The following is a 13,234-nucleotide window of genomic DNA, read 5'->3' on the forward strand; positions in this document are numbered from 1 at the left end:
CATCTATAAAATATCAGCCTTTCATGAGCTCAGAAAAATAGGCCTTTTTTCACCTTTGTGGCAAATTATGTTCACAAATATATTATTTATCCTTTAATTAATCCATGAAGAAACATTTCATCCCTCGGTTTATCATAAAATTTCATAATCAGCACTTCTTCCCACCCCTTTTCGAGCATGTAAATGGAACTATTGTGCTTTTCTTCTGTCTAAGATTGTTATGATTCTTGGTATTTGTATTATTACACTGGTCAACAACAAATTTATTGTTTAAGTTTTTTGAGCTGATTTAGGATAATTTTGGTGTGCTGAATCCAAAAATCACATTAATTTTGCTCAATCAGGTCAACTTTCTGAACTATGCTACATATTGGCTTTTTAACATTTTTGCTTACATTTATGGGCATTTTCACATCATATGATACAAAATTCTTTCATATTTCTTGCAATAAACGAGTTCTGAAGATTTTACTTTTGCCAATTTATGATTAATGGTTTTTTTAATATTACAGGTGAATGAAATGGCTTCAACTAGAAGATCTTGCAAAAATAAGCCTGACGTATTCTGCTACATCTGCGGTGAATACACCATTGTACCTAACAGGAATCAAGTCACAAGTTTCATAAAGTGTGCTTACCAATCTTATTTTGGTATTAATTATTATATTTTGTGAGAAGATCAAATTTTTCAAAATCAAATTAGAAAAAAAACCTGACCTGATTGAGAAAAACTGATGTCATTTTTGGATTTAGCGGTGCAAAATGGTCCTAATTCAGTTGAAAAAACCTAGACAACTTGCAAAAAACATTTTTTTGTAACCCAGTGTTATGTTTTGCTAGTGCATATATGTTAAATTTCATTGCATGTTCGGAATAAATCACTAAATCACAAATCACAAAACACATCTGTGGAGATACTGATTTGTAGAAAATGGAAATATTGTTATAAAGTACTTATATTTTATACTAAAGTTCTCCACTGACTGATAAATACTTCCAATTCCTCTGTTTAATGCATTCTTCCTCTTGGTTTTGACTTTTGCAATGTGAAAACCTTTAATTTTCATATACTATGAATTTTAATAATATTAAAGTCTGATGTGAATTTATGCCATGAAGGTGCACGACTACACAGCTGATAAAACTTTACTTACAGGCAGTTTTCTCTTATAGATGGACACAAAAACAAGTTGACCATTTTTGTAATTTAAGTGATTTTATTAAAGCAATTAAACCTTTAACATACATGCTACACTGATCACTGATAAAACAAAAACTACAGAATACATCTATATCTACTACTATGCTAACTGCAGAAATCATCTTTACAGTTCTGTTATCATAAAAATGTCGTATATTACAAGTAATATATATATATAAATGCATTCATAAAGGCGACATTTGTTAAATCATTTACATAAGCAGATATTCTCATTCATTAATCGAATACAATAATAAAGCAAGAACAGGGTAAGAGCACCACCTCGCAAAAGCACCAGTGAAATTTCCCATCAGATACAACGGAAAAATCTGAAATTACATGACAACATTGCACTCGGTTTCATACTAAATAAAAGCCGCTTAAGGCTGTAAAATATCTCCGACACAGCTCCTTAAAGGCACTAACATGTATATTTTGTTCACAGTGATTTCAGTGATTCCAGTGGTTGAAATCCTTGAGTTGAGTAAAGTGAGATCATGGCTTAGGCTTCTGTGTACTGAGGTGAGCTCCAGCGTTGGCCTGGATCCTACATCACGTTTTCCTGCCACTGGTTTCTGATCTTTTTTTTTTTTTTTGGCTAAAGTCAGATGTGGATCCTCTGGTTGGAGCTGTTGTGTGCGACTACACAGATGCTCAGGAGTGAATGTTGTATGAAACGGATTAGATACGCTGTGAAAGAGTCAGGAACTCCTCCCGGGTCCTGGGGTCTTCGAGGTAAACCCCCAACATGGTGCTCGTCACTGTACGACTGTTCATCTTCTGCACGCCACGCATCACCATACACATGTGCCTGAAACACACACACATACACACACATTTGGCTCAGATTTGCACGCGTCACATCCGACATGCTCCATCTGTAACCTGGTACATATGTATGGAGGAAACTATGTGAAACTGGAAATATGTTCTTAAAAATGTAACCAGAACTGGCCTGAAACCCTTATGTTTATTATACTTGAATGAATATAGATATGTAAGTATTCTTTTCTATTGGTAGGATTTATAAATGACTTAAATTAGGATGTAAACACTTTAATGTGCTGTTTTAACACATTACAATTTACATTACATTACATTACTGTAAATTTACCTATGGGATGAATAAAGTATCTATCTATCTATCTATCTATCTATCTATCTATCTATCTATCTATCTATCTATCTACAAAATAATGACCTTTTGTTACTGACTTTGTATTAGTATTAAACCTCAAATTTTATTTATTACATTGCCTCATTTGTCTCCATAAGCAGCATTTATACCCACCAGAGGATATTTATTAATAAATTACTACCATTTGATCCTACAAGTACTCAAAAACTTTAATTTGGAATATGAAAAAAAGAGTAAAATTAGACAAACTTTGTGATTAGCATGCTAGCTGTTAGCATGCAAGCAGTTTGCATGCTAACTAAATTAAATTAACATTTTCTAAATGTGTTGAAGCTGTTAAATTACTCCCAAAATTGTACGTAATGACAAAAAAGCATAATTTATTAAAAGATAATAGACAATTTCATGTAATGTCGGTATAATTTTTTGAGTTATGTGACTAGTTTGATAACAGTGTTGTATTATGCTAACGTGCTAAGCTAAACATGGAGCTTTACCATTGTATTTTAAGTATCATGCTAGCAGTTGCAGCGTTTATGATTATTTACTTTTATTTACCTAAAAAAAAACACCACCATAACCTGTTTTGTAACTTAAATGCTAGAAAGGTATTAATAAATAAATTCCACTTAATATGTTTCACTTTGGATAGTAACTCTTTGGTAAACAGATGCTGCTAACAGATGCTAATAATGTAGCAAGACTGGATATATGAGCATCAACATTGACAAATAGTGAACCTAAGGTATGATAATTGTAAGTGTTCATTTGTTAGAGCTACTGTATTGTGAACATACTGCAGTGTAAAACAAGAAAGTTGAGTACTTAAGACAACAATATCAAAGGTGCAGACAAATAGGTATATAAAAAAGTGCATATCTATAAATATAATTGTAAAATGTAAAAGGTGAAATAATTTTACGAATTAAAGTGTCAGTGCAATCTGATTCAAAACCTAAGTATAAACCACTTATAAATACAGTAAAGCTTTATATTTGTTGAGTGGTTCTACTGTGGTTCTACTTACGATGCCTCAATCACCACAGCTACACCTTTCGGCTGCAGAGCGTCTGATATTCCCATCGCAATTTGCTTGGTAAGACGCTCTTGAACTGTAAGACACAAGCAATTTTCCTCTGGTTAAAAAATGGCACTTATGAAACCTCAAATAATCTTTTTCTGCACTTTACAAAGCTTTGTATAACTCTTACAGTCGCTCACAATCCAAATGTTCTTCTATCTGATTCATCATATTCTTCATTTATAGATTTTTACAATTTATAGATGCTAATTACATGCCAACAAATTGCTTCAGTGGGATTAAATTAGTTGTTTGTATTCTACTGTAATATATCAAACATAAAATTGCATAAGACAGAGAAAAGCAACAAATTATCACATCACAACCTGTTATTTTTCAGCACCATAACAGAACACACATATATTTCTTTTGCATTTTGTTCAGTTTAAGCAGAATGTGACTGGATATTTTATATTCTGCCATGTTAAAATAAGTGCAAACAGACTGGTTAGATGGGAGGGGTTTTATGTTGGAGGGTGCTTGGCCATTTAGAGATACAGGCAGGAGGAATTTTGAGGAATATGTAACATTTTTGGAGACAGACTTGACTACTCTTTCGCTTCTACCCAGGAAATACAGCAGTTTATTTGCTTGTTCAAGAGAAATATCTATTCTAAATACTACTAGCAACTGGAAAGCGAATCATCTATTAACACCGATCAGACAGATGCTGTGACCAATGTGAAAATTCTTGCAATACTGAAGAAAATTCATTGTTTGTGGCCTTAAATGATGATTATGAATGTGTTTCTGTATGAGCTGACATGTATTTTCATCAGTATAATGTGTGTATGGCTGCATGCAACCATTTGTTCGACTACCTTTTGTTGTAATTCAGTGATTTATTTTGAACATATAGGAAGAAGAGCTCAATCACATAATTAACTGATCAATCAATCTATGAAGAAAATAGAAACATAATAAAAATAGAAACTAAAATGCAGCCTCTGTATATATTCAAAAAGGAGTAGGAGGAAGTAAACATACAGTATATGTACAGTCATGGAAAAAATTATTAGACCACCCCTTGTTTTCTTCAATTTCTTGTTCATTTTAATACCTGGTATAACTAAAGGTACATTTGTTTGGACAAATATAATGATAACAGCAAAAATAGCTCATAGTAGTTTAATTTCAGAGCTGATATCTATCCATTTTCCATGGTTTTCTTGACAATAACCAAAATCACTTCAGTTCTTCCATCAATATCTATGGCATTGTACTGACAAAAACAGTGCTTTCAGGCATTCCGTGCTTTCTTCTCTGTCTGTTTTAGTCACATGATGCACACAGAAGTTAGTACTTGATTACATAACTATTGTTTTTGATGACTTTTGATGGTGTAATCATTTTATCCACGACTGTATATATAATCCCACCCATTCCCCACATTCAGTAACTGATTATTCAAAATTAGATACAAATACATACATATACTTATGCATAAACAGGCATACATCTTGTATTTTTATTTTATTGCATTCTTGCCTTTTTATGTTTACTTTAAAAAAGTATAAAACATATTCATGCACTACCTTCTTCCATATGGTGCATATCTTTTTGCCTACCTTGAAGTCTTCGACTGAAGATCTCCACAATTCTGCCAAAAACAGATCAAAGCAAACAGAAAGAGGACTCATTATGGATTAAGTGATGACAATGATTAATCTTTGTTAAACACAGGTAGACATGAGTCCCTGACCCCTCAGACCACTGTACAGTGCTGGCAGACCATCTGTGAATGATTGAACCTCGAATTCTCTGAATCTGTCGTGAAAGATTCAACAACATAAAAGTTTGGCTGAAAACTCACTGAGTCCCACTGTTATTCTGGGTTTGTATGTTCAGAGGTTGGGTGATATTTTAGGAACGAAAGAGAAGGCGGAAAGGCTGTGATAATAACCGGTTATTCCCACAGGTCTGAAGGGATTTACACATGGCTCGAGAGCAGAAAGAGTTTGGACTTGTGTCTGTGAGTGTGCTTGATGAAGCGTCTAGATGATGGCCACTGGGCTTAGACTCTAAGCCTCCAGGTCAATGCACTGAGACAACAGAAGAACGCAGCCACCCGGCACTAACAGCAGAAACATACAGGATGGTGGATGGTGAGGGGATGTGTGGAGGGATGAGCCAGTCCAACAAAAACTATTAAGTTCATATCAGTCCACATCAAGATAAACGCCTATCTCTATAGATTAAAAGGATGATTTTGGAGTAAAAGTTGAAGAAACCAAAGTTAAATACGGCTCTAAATTATTCATAAGAGATGGAACAAGATGGAAACAACATAAAACATGCAAACATACAGACAGTATTTCTATTTAATGTACAATATATGAGAGTATACACAGTCTCTGTTCTTATTCAACAAGCCAACAATGATGCCAAAATAAGACATACTGGGACAAAACAATGTACAAAACAGAACAAGTAGAAAACAATGCGATAGAGGAAACAAGAAGGAAAAGTAAAAGACAGGAGAAGATGTAAAAGGTCAACGTAAAAGGTGAAAAAGGGTCTGAAAGATGAAACAAAATGGAAATGTAGAACATGAGCTTCTGGCTTTGTGATTTACTGAAGTGCTTATCTGTATTTTTATTTTTATTTTTATTTAAACAGAATAATAAATTAGAAAAATGACTTATTACTTATTTGAAAGCAATTTTAATGACAATAATGTTATGTCAAAATGATAACATTATATTGTCATAATCAAAGCTGCTGATTGTCACTCAGACTGTCACAGTATAACACTACAGTTATATTGCAATATGATATAATGATAAATATTCTTTTTATTGCCCAGTTCTGTGAATGTGTGTTACCTGGCTAGTTTGCTGAGTCCAACCACTTTTTTGTTGGGAATATACCCGATGTGAACCTGTAAGAAAATAGGGGGAAAAGTGAGAGCAAAGGCAGGTAAATATTAGAACGTTTGTGCTGATGTTACAAAAACACACACTCAGAAAACAACGACACAGGGCACTGACATTCACAAGTCCACTCAAGGTCCAGTGTGTTAGATTTACTGCGATTCGATGGAATGTTATAATCAAGATTATGTTTTCTTTAGTAATCGTAATTGCCTGAAAATATTAATAGCAAGTGATTCCAGGTACAATAAACCCCGCCCCTGGCACATATTGGAGCTTATTTTAGTATTGACCCAGCTGATGTCATCATGTCTATGTGTGTGCTGATATCAGCATATCAATTGCCTCTATATATGTGACAAGGTTGAAGTAAACTGAAACAAAATTGATGTTTTTATAGATGTTTGAAATTTCGCCCATTGTAAGTAAATGGGAAAAGAAAAAATGAATTTAAAAATTCATTAAAAATTTAAACTTTGACCTACTTTTCCCAAAATGTAACCACATCTATTGTGGGTCACCAGCAATCTATAAACCAAATTTGGTATTAATTCGACCAATAGTTTTGCTGCTACAGGTATGCAAATTTAGCCCATTATAAGTAAATGGGAAAAAAAGATATAGAAAAAAATCATTAAAAATTGAAACTTTGACCTACATTTCCCAAAATGTAACGACATCTATTCTGGGTCACAGGTAATGTATAAACCTGATTTGGTATGAATTCAACCAACAATTTTGCTGCTACAGACATTTGAAATTTCACCCATTATAAGTGAATGGGAAAAAAAAAAGATTTTAAAAATTCATAAAAAATGTGAACTTTGACCTACTTTTCCTAAAATGTAATGACATCTTTTCTGGGTCACTGGCAATCTATAAACCCAATTTGATATGAATTCAACCAATCATTTTGCTGCAAGAGTGTTAGCAAACAAACAAACCAAACCAAAAACAATACCCCTTGCCTTCCCTTCGGGGGGCGGGGTAATTAACTAATAATTACCAACAGTGATAGGACTCCCTCTTTGTCTTTTTTCAGTTTTATAGTATCCATTCCCATTAGCTACTTTGGATCAGGGTTAATACCTTCTCAATTTAGACTCTAATGTAATACATAACTTCACCACTAGATGTCACTGTGCAGCACACACTGATCCTTTCAGCCCAGTTTCCTAGAAACTCTCATCCCACCCTGTTTTTTCGTACATGAAAACAGAAACACAAGTAGACTTACCTTGCCAAAAAAGGGCACCAGATGATGCTCACACAGTGAAAACATGTCTATGTCCTTAACAATCACCATCTCATCGTGGTCCTCATCAAAGATGGCATCATTTAAGATGTCTAGGAAACAGAAACACACACAGAAGCATCCAATAAATGTCATGTAAAGTGTCATAAATGAACATCACGGTGGATAAAAGTCACAGAATGGATGCTCTTATGTTTCTGAGATTTGACTTGTCTGTGTTATCTGAGTCGTGTCCTTACTGTTGTGGAATCTTTTGTACAAAACAATGACATTTAAACCATTTACATTAGAACCTAAAGGTGATAAAGATGATAGAAATATGCACTTTTTGTCAGGTGAGGCTTTTTCTTGTGAAATGCCTGAAAATAACACAAAAATATAGTGTATGTATGAGAAGTCAGTCATCCTTATCAATCCTGAGGCATTCTCCAGTTAATATATAGAGAATAAATGAGTTATTTAGTTAAGATGAATGAGTGTTTTCTGAACCCATAAAGAAACATTTCATCCTTCAGTTCATCAAACACTCAAGCTCTAAAACATTTAGGTGATATATGATTATCACTGGACACGACTATATAATATGAAATGTAAATAAAACTGTCACACAAAGGAAAAGGAGTAAAAAGTGCAAGTTTTGCCTCTAAAATTCCAAAACTTCACATTCTGCCACCAAACAGGACTGATAGAACAGTGGAATAACTACAATACCACACTCACTGACTTGAATTATTTACTCTTAGGGAAAATATTGGCTCAGAAAATAAAAATATCTTACATTTTTCCCCCTTTTACAGTTAATTCTAGATATATTTATTACTTTGACTACATACTCAGCACAGCAGTTTTGTAATAAAATGAAAAATGCTAATTTCTGATCTTATATTTTTTCATGCAGGGAGTGATATCGGCTGATTAATTGGATGAGAAGAGTGGTATTTGCCTCTGAAATTAGTAGATTCTGCAAAAATTTAAATGCACAAATATATGAAATTTGCATTTAAGCAGAGTACTTGCGTATAGAAATTAACAAGTACAGGTTGAATATTATGTAAATATAACACAACCCCATACTCTAATATTTAGCTTTGACCAAATCTATCTATCTATCTATCTATCTATCTATCTATCTATCTATCTATCTATCTATCTATCTATCTATCTATCTATCTATCTATCTATCTATCTATCTATCTATCTATCTATCTATCTATCTCAATCACATTTCATCTGTGAGGTAGAGCATTTCTAAAACATTGTAGACCAGTGATATCAGACTTCACAGTTTTAGAATAACTGACTTTTGGGGAAAATAAAAGCAAAAAAAGTTAAAATCGCTCACTTTTTGCAGCTAGTTTCATCATTATTTAGCATTATTGTCCATTGAATTGCTTTGAGGATGATGTTCAAATAAGATCCCATTGGGAAATTTCACTGTAGCAGCAGAAAAATACGAAAAAAGTGCAGAGAAGACAAATAGAAAACATACAAGAGTGAAATGAGGAAGAGAAGACAGAAAAAGAATCTATTAAATACTGATATAAAATTAGATTTAAATATTATTCCCATATCTACAGATCCAGATGTGTTTTTTACTGTGTGCTAAATGTTCAGATGGATAGTTTTGCAGTTTCTAATACACTGACATTTTGTGATATCAGCCGATTAATCGAATAAAAGTCAAATATTTGCCTTGGAGATGTAAGTACAGGTGCGTAAAACTGCCCCTGTTGCCTGTGGACTTGTCCTTCCACTCATGTAAGTCCCTTTTCCTGTGGGTCCGTCCACCTTGAATGCCTCCTGGTGTGTGTGACCCTGCTGAACTCACCGTCCACAGTTTCGTGGTATCCTTTGGTCAGGAACTGCATGGCCTTGGCTGCGCGCAGGGGGGTGCGCCGCAGACCCTGGCGGTCCGCGTCCTCCCCCAGCTCCCGCAGGATGCTGGTGTAGGCGGCCTCGATGGCGGGTAAGCGGGACTGGTCCTCGGCCTCCTTCCGGGACGTCTCGTGCTTGCGTTGCGTCGTGGACTTCTTGGTGTCGATGATGAGGTCGTTGAATCCGTTGAACTCCTCCACCGCGTCATTGACCTTCCCGTTACAGTGGCTGTTCATGTCGGAGCGCGTGGTGGTTTCCAGACTTTAACAAAAAAAAAAAAAAAAAAAAAAGATGAGATGAGATAAGATGAGATGAGGATGTAATCTGGTCCGGGTCCGTGCGTCCTGTCCGTTATAAAGCCCGCACCGGCCGCCTCATGCGCATCAGCCGCCCATTCGTCAAGGCGCACCGTGCGTCAAAGCGCATCTGTGGTTAAATGTCACCGAACAGCACCTCCTACAAAGTCAACAGGCGTGCAGATTTGCAGATTTGCGGATTTGGTGCCTGTGCGCTCAGTGTGCACCGTCCTGGGTTCTGACCCTCAGATGATCAGCTGTGACTCCATCCTGGAGCTTGGGAGTCCACGTGGAGCTCAGGGATGTGGGCTGTTGTTTCTGCAGCTCCTGCACAAATACATACAAGACCAGAGGACTGAGGGGCAAAAGTAGCCCACACTTGATTTACTGCAGCTGAAGGTCAGATACTGGTGGAAAAACACAGAAATACAAGTAAAGCTGTTGAAACAAACATTAAAGCTGCAGTTTCTCTTTGCTCCAGGTTTGTCTTCATGACTGTTTTGTCATATTTTCTCTTTATTTTCATCTTGATTTCATCTGGTTTTTCCGTTTTTTTTTCTTCTATTCCACATTAGTTTTTAACATTTTATTCAATTTTTCACATTATGCATCATTTTTGTGTCATTTAGTCTTTACATCGGTCTTGTACACTGACAAAAAAAAAAAAAAAAAAAAAAATCTGTTAAACTAACATAATAAAAGTATTGAAAGCGGTTCCACTAAATAAAGTTATGTTTTGGCAACTCATAAAAATCATGTCCATGTTTCATGATCTACTTATGTTACACTCACATGATTTTTTCATGCTCTTTTAACATGTTACATTTTTGTTAAATATTTTTACTTTCCTTATTTTAACTGAACAGAGCTATATCATATTAACCAATAAGAATTTAATCACTTTAATTGGATTCAACTTCAAAATGATTAACTAAAATTATTATTTAATGTCACTTTAAAAGGTACCCTTTTTTTTCCCACCATGGAATATAAGTTTCGCAAAGACTGCAATAAAACCCACGGAGCCCATTAGGGGACATTGACAAAAAAAAATAAAAAAATAAAAATCAGGTCACATATTTTATTTATTTATTTGTTTGTTTGTTTGTTTGTTTATTATCAATGCCCCCTAACAGGCTCCATATATTTTACACCCTTATTGTCCTTTACATAGTTTTTTGTCTTGTTTTTTCCTTTGCATCATCTTGTTTTGTATTTTACACCACTTTTATTCCATCTTTAATGTTTTATAATTTTTCACATTAGTTTTTGTTCCATTTCACATCATTTTTCTTTCTTTTTCATTATTATACCCCTGCCCACCCACAGAGTGGAGGCTCTGTCCATCTAAGATTTTTGTCCAACAGATTTCTTGAAGAATACTCACCTAATTCTTTTCAAATTTGACACACATTTTCTTTGCCACCAGGAGAGGAGCAGCACACAGTTTAATGGTAGAGTTTTTGGAAATGTAATTTTTATTTATTTATTTATTCATTTATTAATACAAATATTTGAACACTTTAATTCAGCAAAATTGTTCAACTGATTTCTTGAACACTGTAAGCCCAGATGTCAAATATACTTTAAAAACTTTATTAGAATGCACTCAAAAATATAAAAATTACTAGAAAATATTAAGTATCGTCAACTCATTTGTATATATAGTCAAATGTGTAACTTATTCAACATTAATTTTAGGATATATGACGCAAGAAACTGAAAATAATTGCTGTAGTCAGAACAGAATTGTCTCAAATAGCCTTTAATTCCCACTCAAAACATATCAACTTCTGTTAAATCAGTCATTTTTGCTTTATTTGGACTCTTTAATAAACACATTGTAGCAAAGATTATCATAACAGCTGATAGATCTGAAAATGCTGGCTGTTTTTTGCCTCAGAAACATGATTTAATTCATGATGTTCAAGTGGAAGTGGTCAGTACAGTCAGGGCAGGTCGACTGTGAACTCTGGAGCTCTTATACTGTGTGTTCTTCTTAATTTGTTCCCATCTTCTGAACACAAAAGGGAGAAAAACAGTCATTGATGGAAGCCTGTGAATCATAGATAGAATTATATAAAAAGGGTTTAATTTTGGGACTAATCTAATGAAGATTACTGAAAAGTGGTTACATTGACCATTTACGCTGTAACAACATCATCATGCTGATATTGTTTCACATTTTATATTTTTTGAAAAAGGTAAATGTGATAATAGTCAGGCTTCTGGATATTCAATGCTTTATTTAGGAAACACGCACATGATTAAGAATGGTCCAAGAAAGTATTGTCTTAAATTAACTGTATCACTGCTAAATTTACTCATGAGTTTCTAGGAAATCTTGTGCATTCATGTGTTTTCACGGATGCTGGAAAAAAGGAAAATAGAATTATCACAGATTGTTGCCACATAATGACCCTGACTTTTTATGCTTCTTCAATCAACAGAAAACAATATATGGGACTTTGTTTTGATAATTATATAAATACAATATGAAGTAGCTGACATTCACCCAATACAAACCTTTTCCATTATCATAATCATAGACTCATGGTTAAATATGTTTGTGTTAAACTTCATATGAAACAGACAAATGCACATATGCTTGTACTTGTCTCTGTACTCGTGTATTTGCTTTTGTTAAAAAACATATTTTGTACATTTAACACCATTATCTATATTTTACATTTTCTACATTTTCAAGACTTTTTAACATCATTGTACACTTATGTAATATGACTTGATGTTCAGTTTCTTTTTACACGAACAGACAGTAGAAATGTCCTTCAAAGGTCAACTTTTTATTACCTCCACCAGGAGGCATTGTGATCGCTTTGCTGTGTGTGTTTGCGTGTGTGCATGTTTGTCTGTTAGCAAAATAACTCAAAAAATTATGGATGGATTTTCATGAAATTTTCAGGAAATGTTGATACCGGCACAAGGAAGAAATGATTAAATTTTGATGGTGATCGGGGGGGTATTTTTACTTGAGTAAAGAAGTTGCATCAGTTCTTCTACTTTTACAAGAACTTTTTTTGTTTTTTTTTTCATAGATGTTGCATATTTTGCAATTTTTGAGAATGTAAGAAAGAAGGAACACATTTCCCTTGGACTGTCAAGAGTCTGTTTTTCTATTAAATGTACAATCTGCAGTAAGTGCCTAAGTGCATCAGTGTTGTAAAATTCCAATCCATTGTAGTTTGACTTTTAATCAGTTTAGATTAAATTCTCTTGTTATTGCACAATTCCAAATAGTAAAATTTGTTAATTTGGAATGCTTACGGGAAAAAGTAAGCATTAAGATCATTATATATATGTAAAAAAAAAAAGTGTGATCCTTTCAAAAACAGCAAGTGTTTACTATTCACAGCATTTGATTAGTATTTATGGTGTTTTTAATACAGCATTTTAACCAATATTTATTTATTGACACAGGGGATTTATTTATGCCAGACTGTGTTTCTTCACACAGCCCAGTGTCCAGTGCCAGGGCAAAAACCCCAACAGGAAAG

The 13,234-nt window shown here is 34.1% G+C and overlaps 1 protein-coding gene across 1 annotated transcript; it reads right to left on the reverse strand.

Moving 5' to 3' along the window:
• Positions 1-1,147: 1,147 nt before the first annotated feature.
• Positions 1,148-9,671, reverse strand: gch2 (GTP cyclohydrolase 2). The gene is made up of 6 exons (XM_030163438.1): positions 9,377-9,671; positions 7,531-7,640; positions 6,246-6,301; positions 4,989-5,020; positions 3,367-3,451; positions 1,148-2,012 (listed from the first exon to the last, which is right to left on the reverse strand). Exons 1-6 carry the CDS (start codon positions 9,657-9,659, stop codon positions 1,883-1,885), a joined length of 696 nt encoding a protein of 231 aa, XP_030019298.1. The 5' UTR covers positions 9,660-9,671; the 3' UTR covers positions 1,148-1,882.
• Between the last annotated feature and the right edge of the window lie 3,563 nt (positions 9,672-13,234).

This window comes from Sphaeramia orbicularis, chromosome 19 (assembly GCF_902148855.1).
Source record: "Sphaeramia orbicularis chromosome 19, fSphaOr1.1, whole genome shotgun sequence".
NCBI lineage: Eukaryota > Metazoa > Chordata > Actinopteri > Kurtiformes > Apogonidae > Sphaeramia > Sphaeramia orbicularis.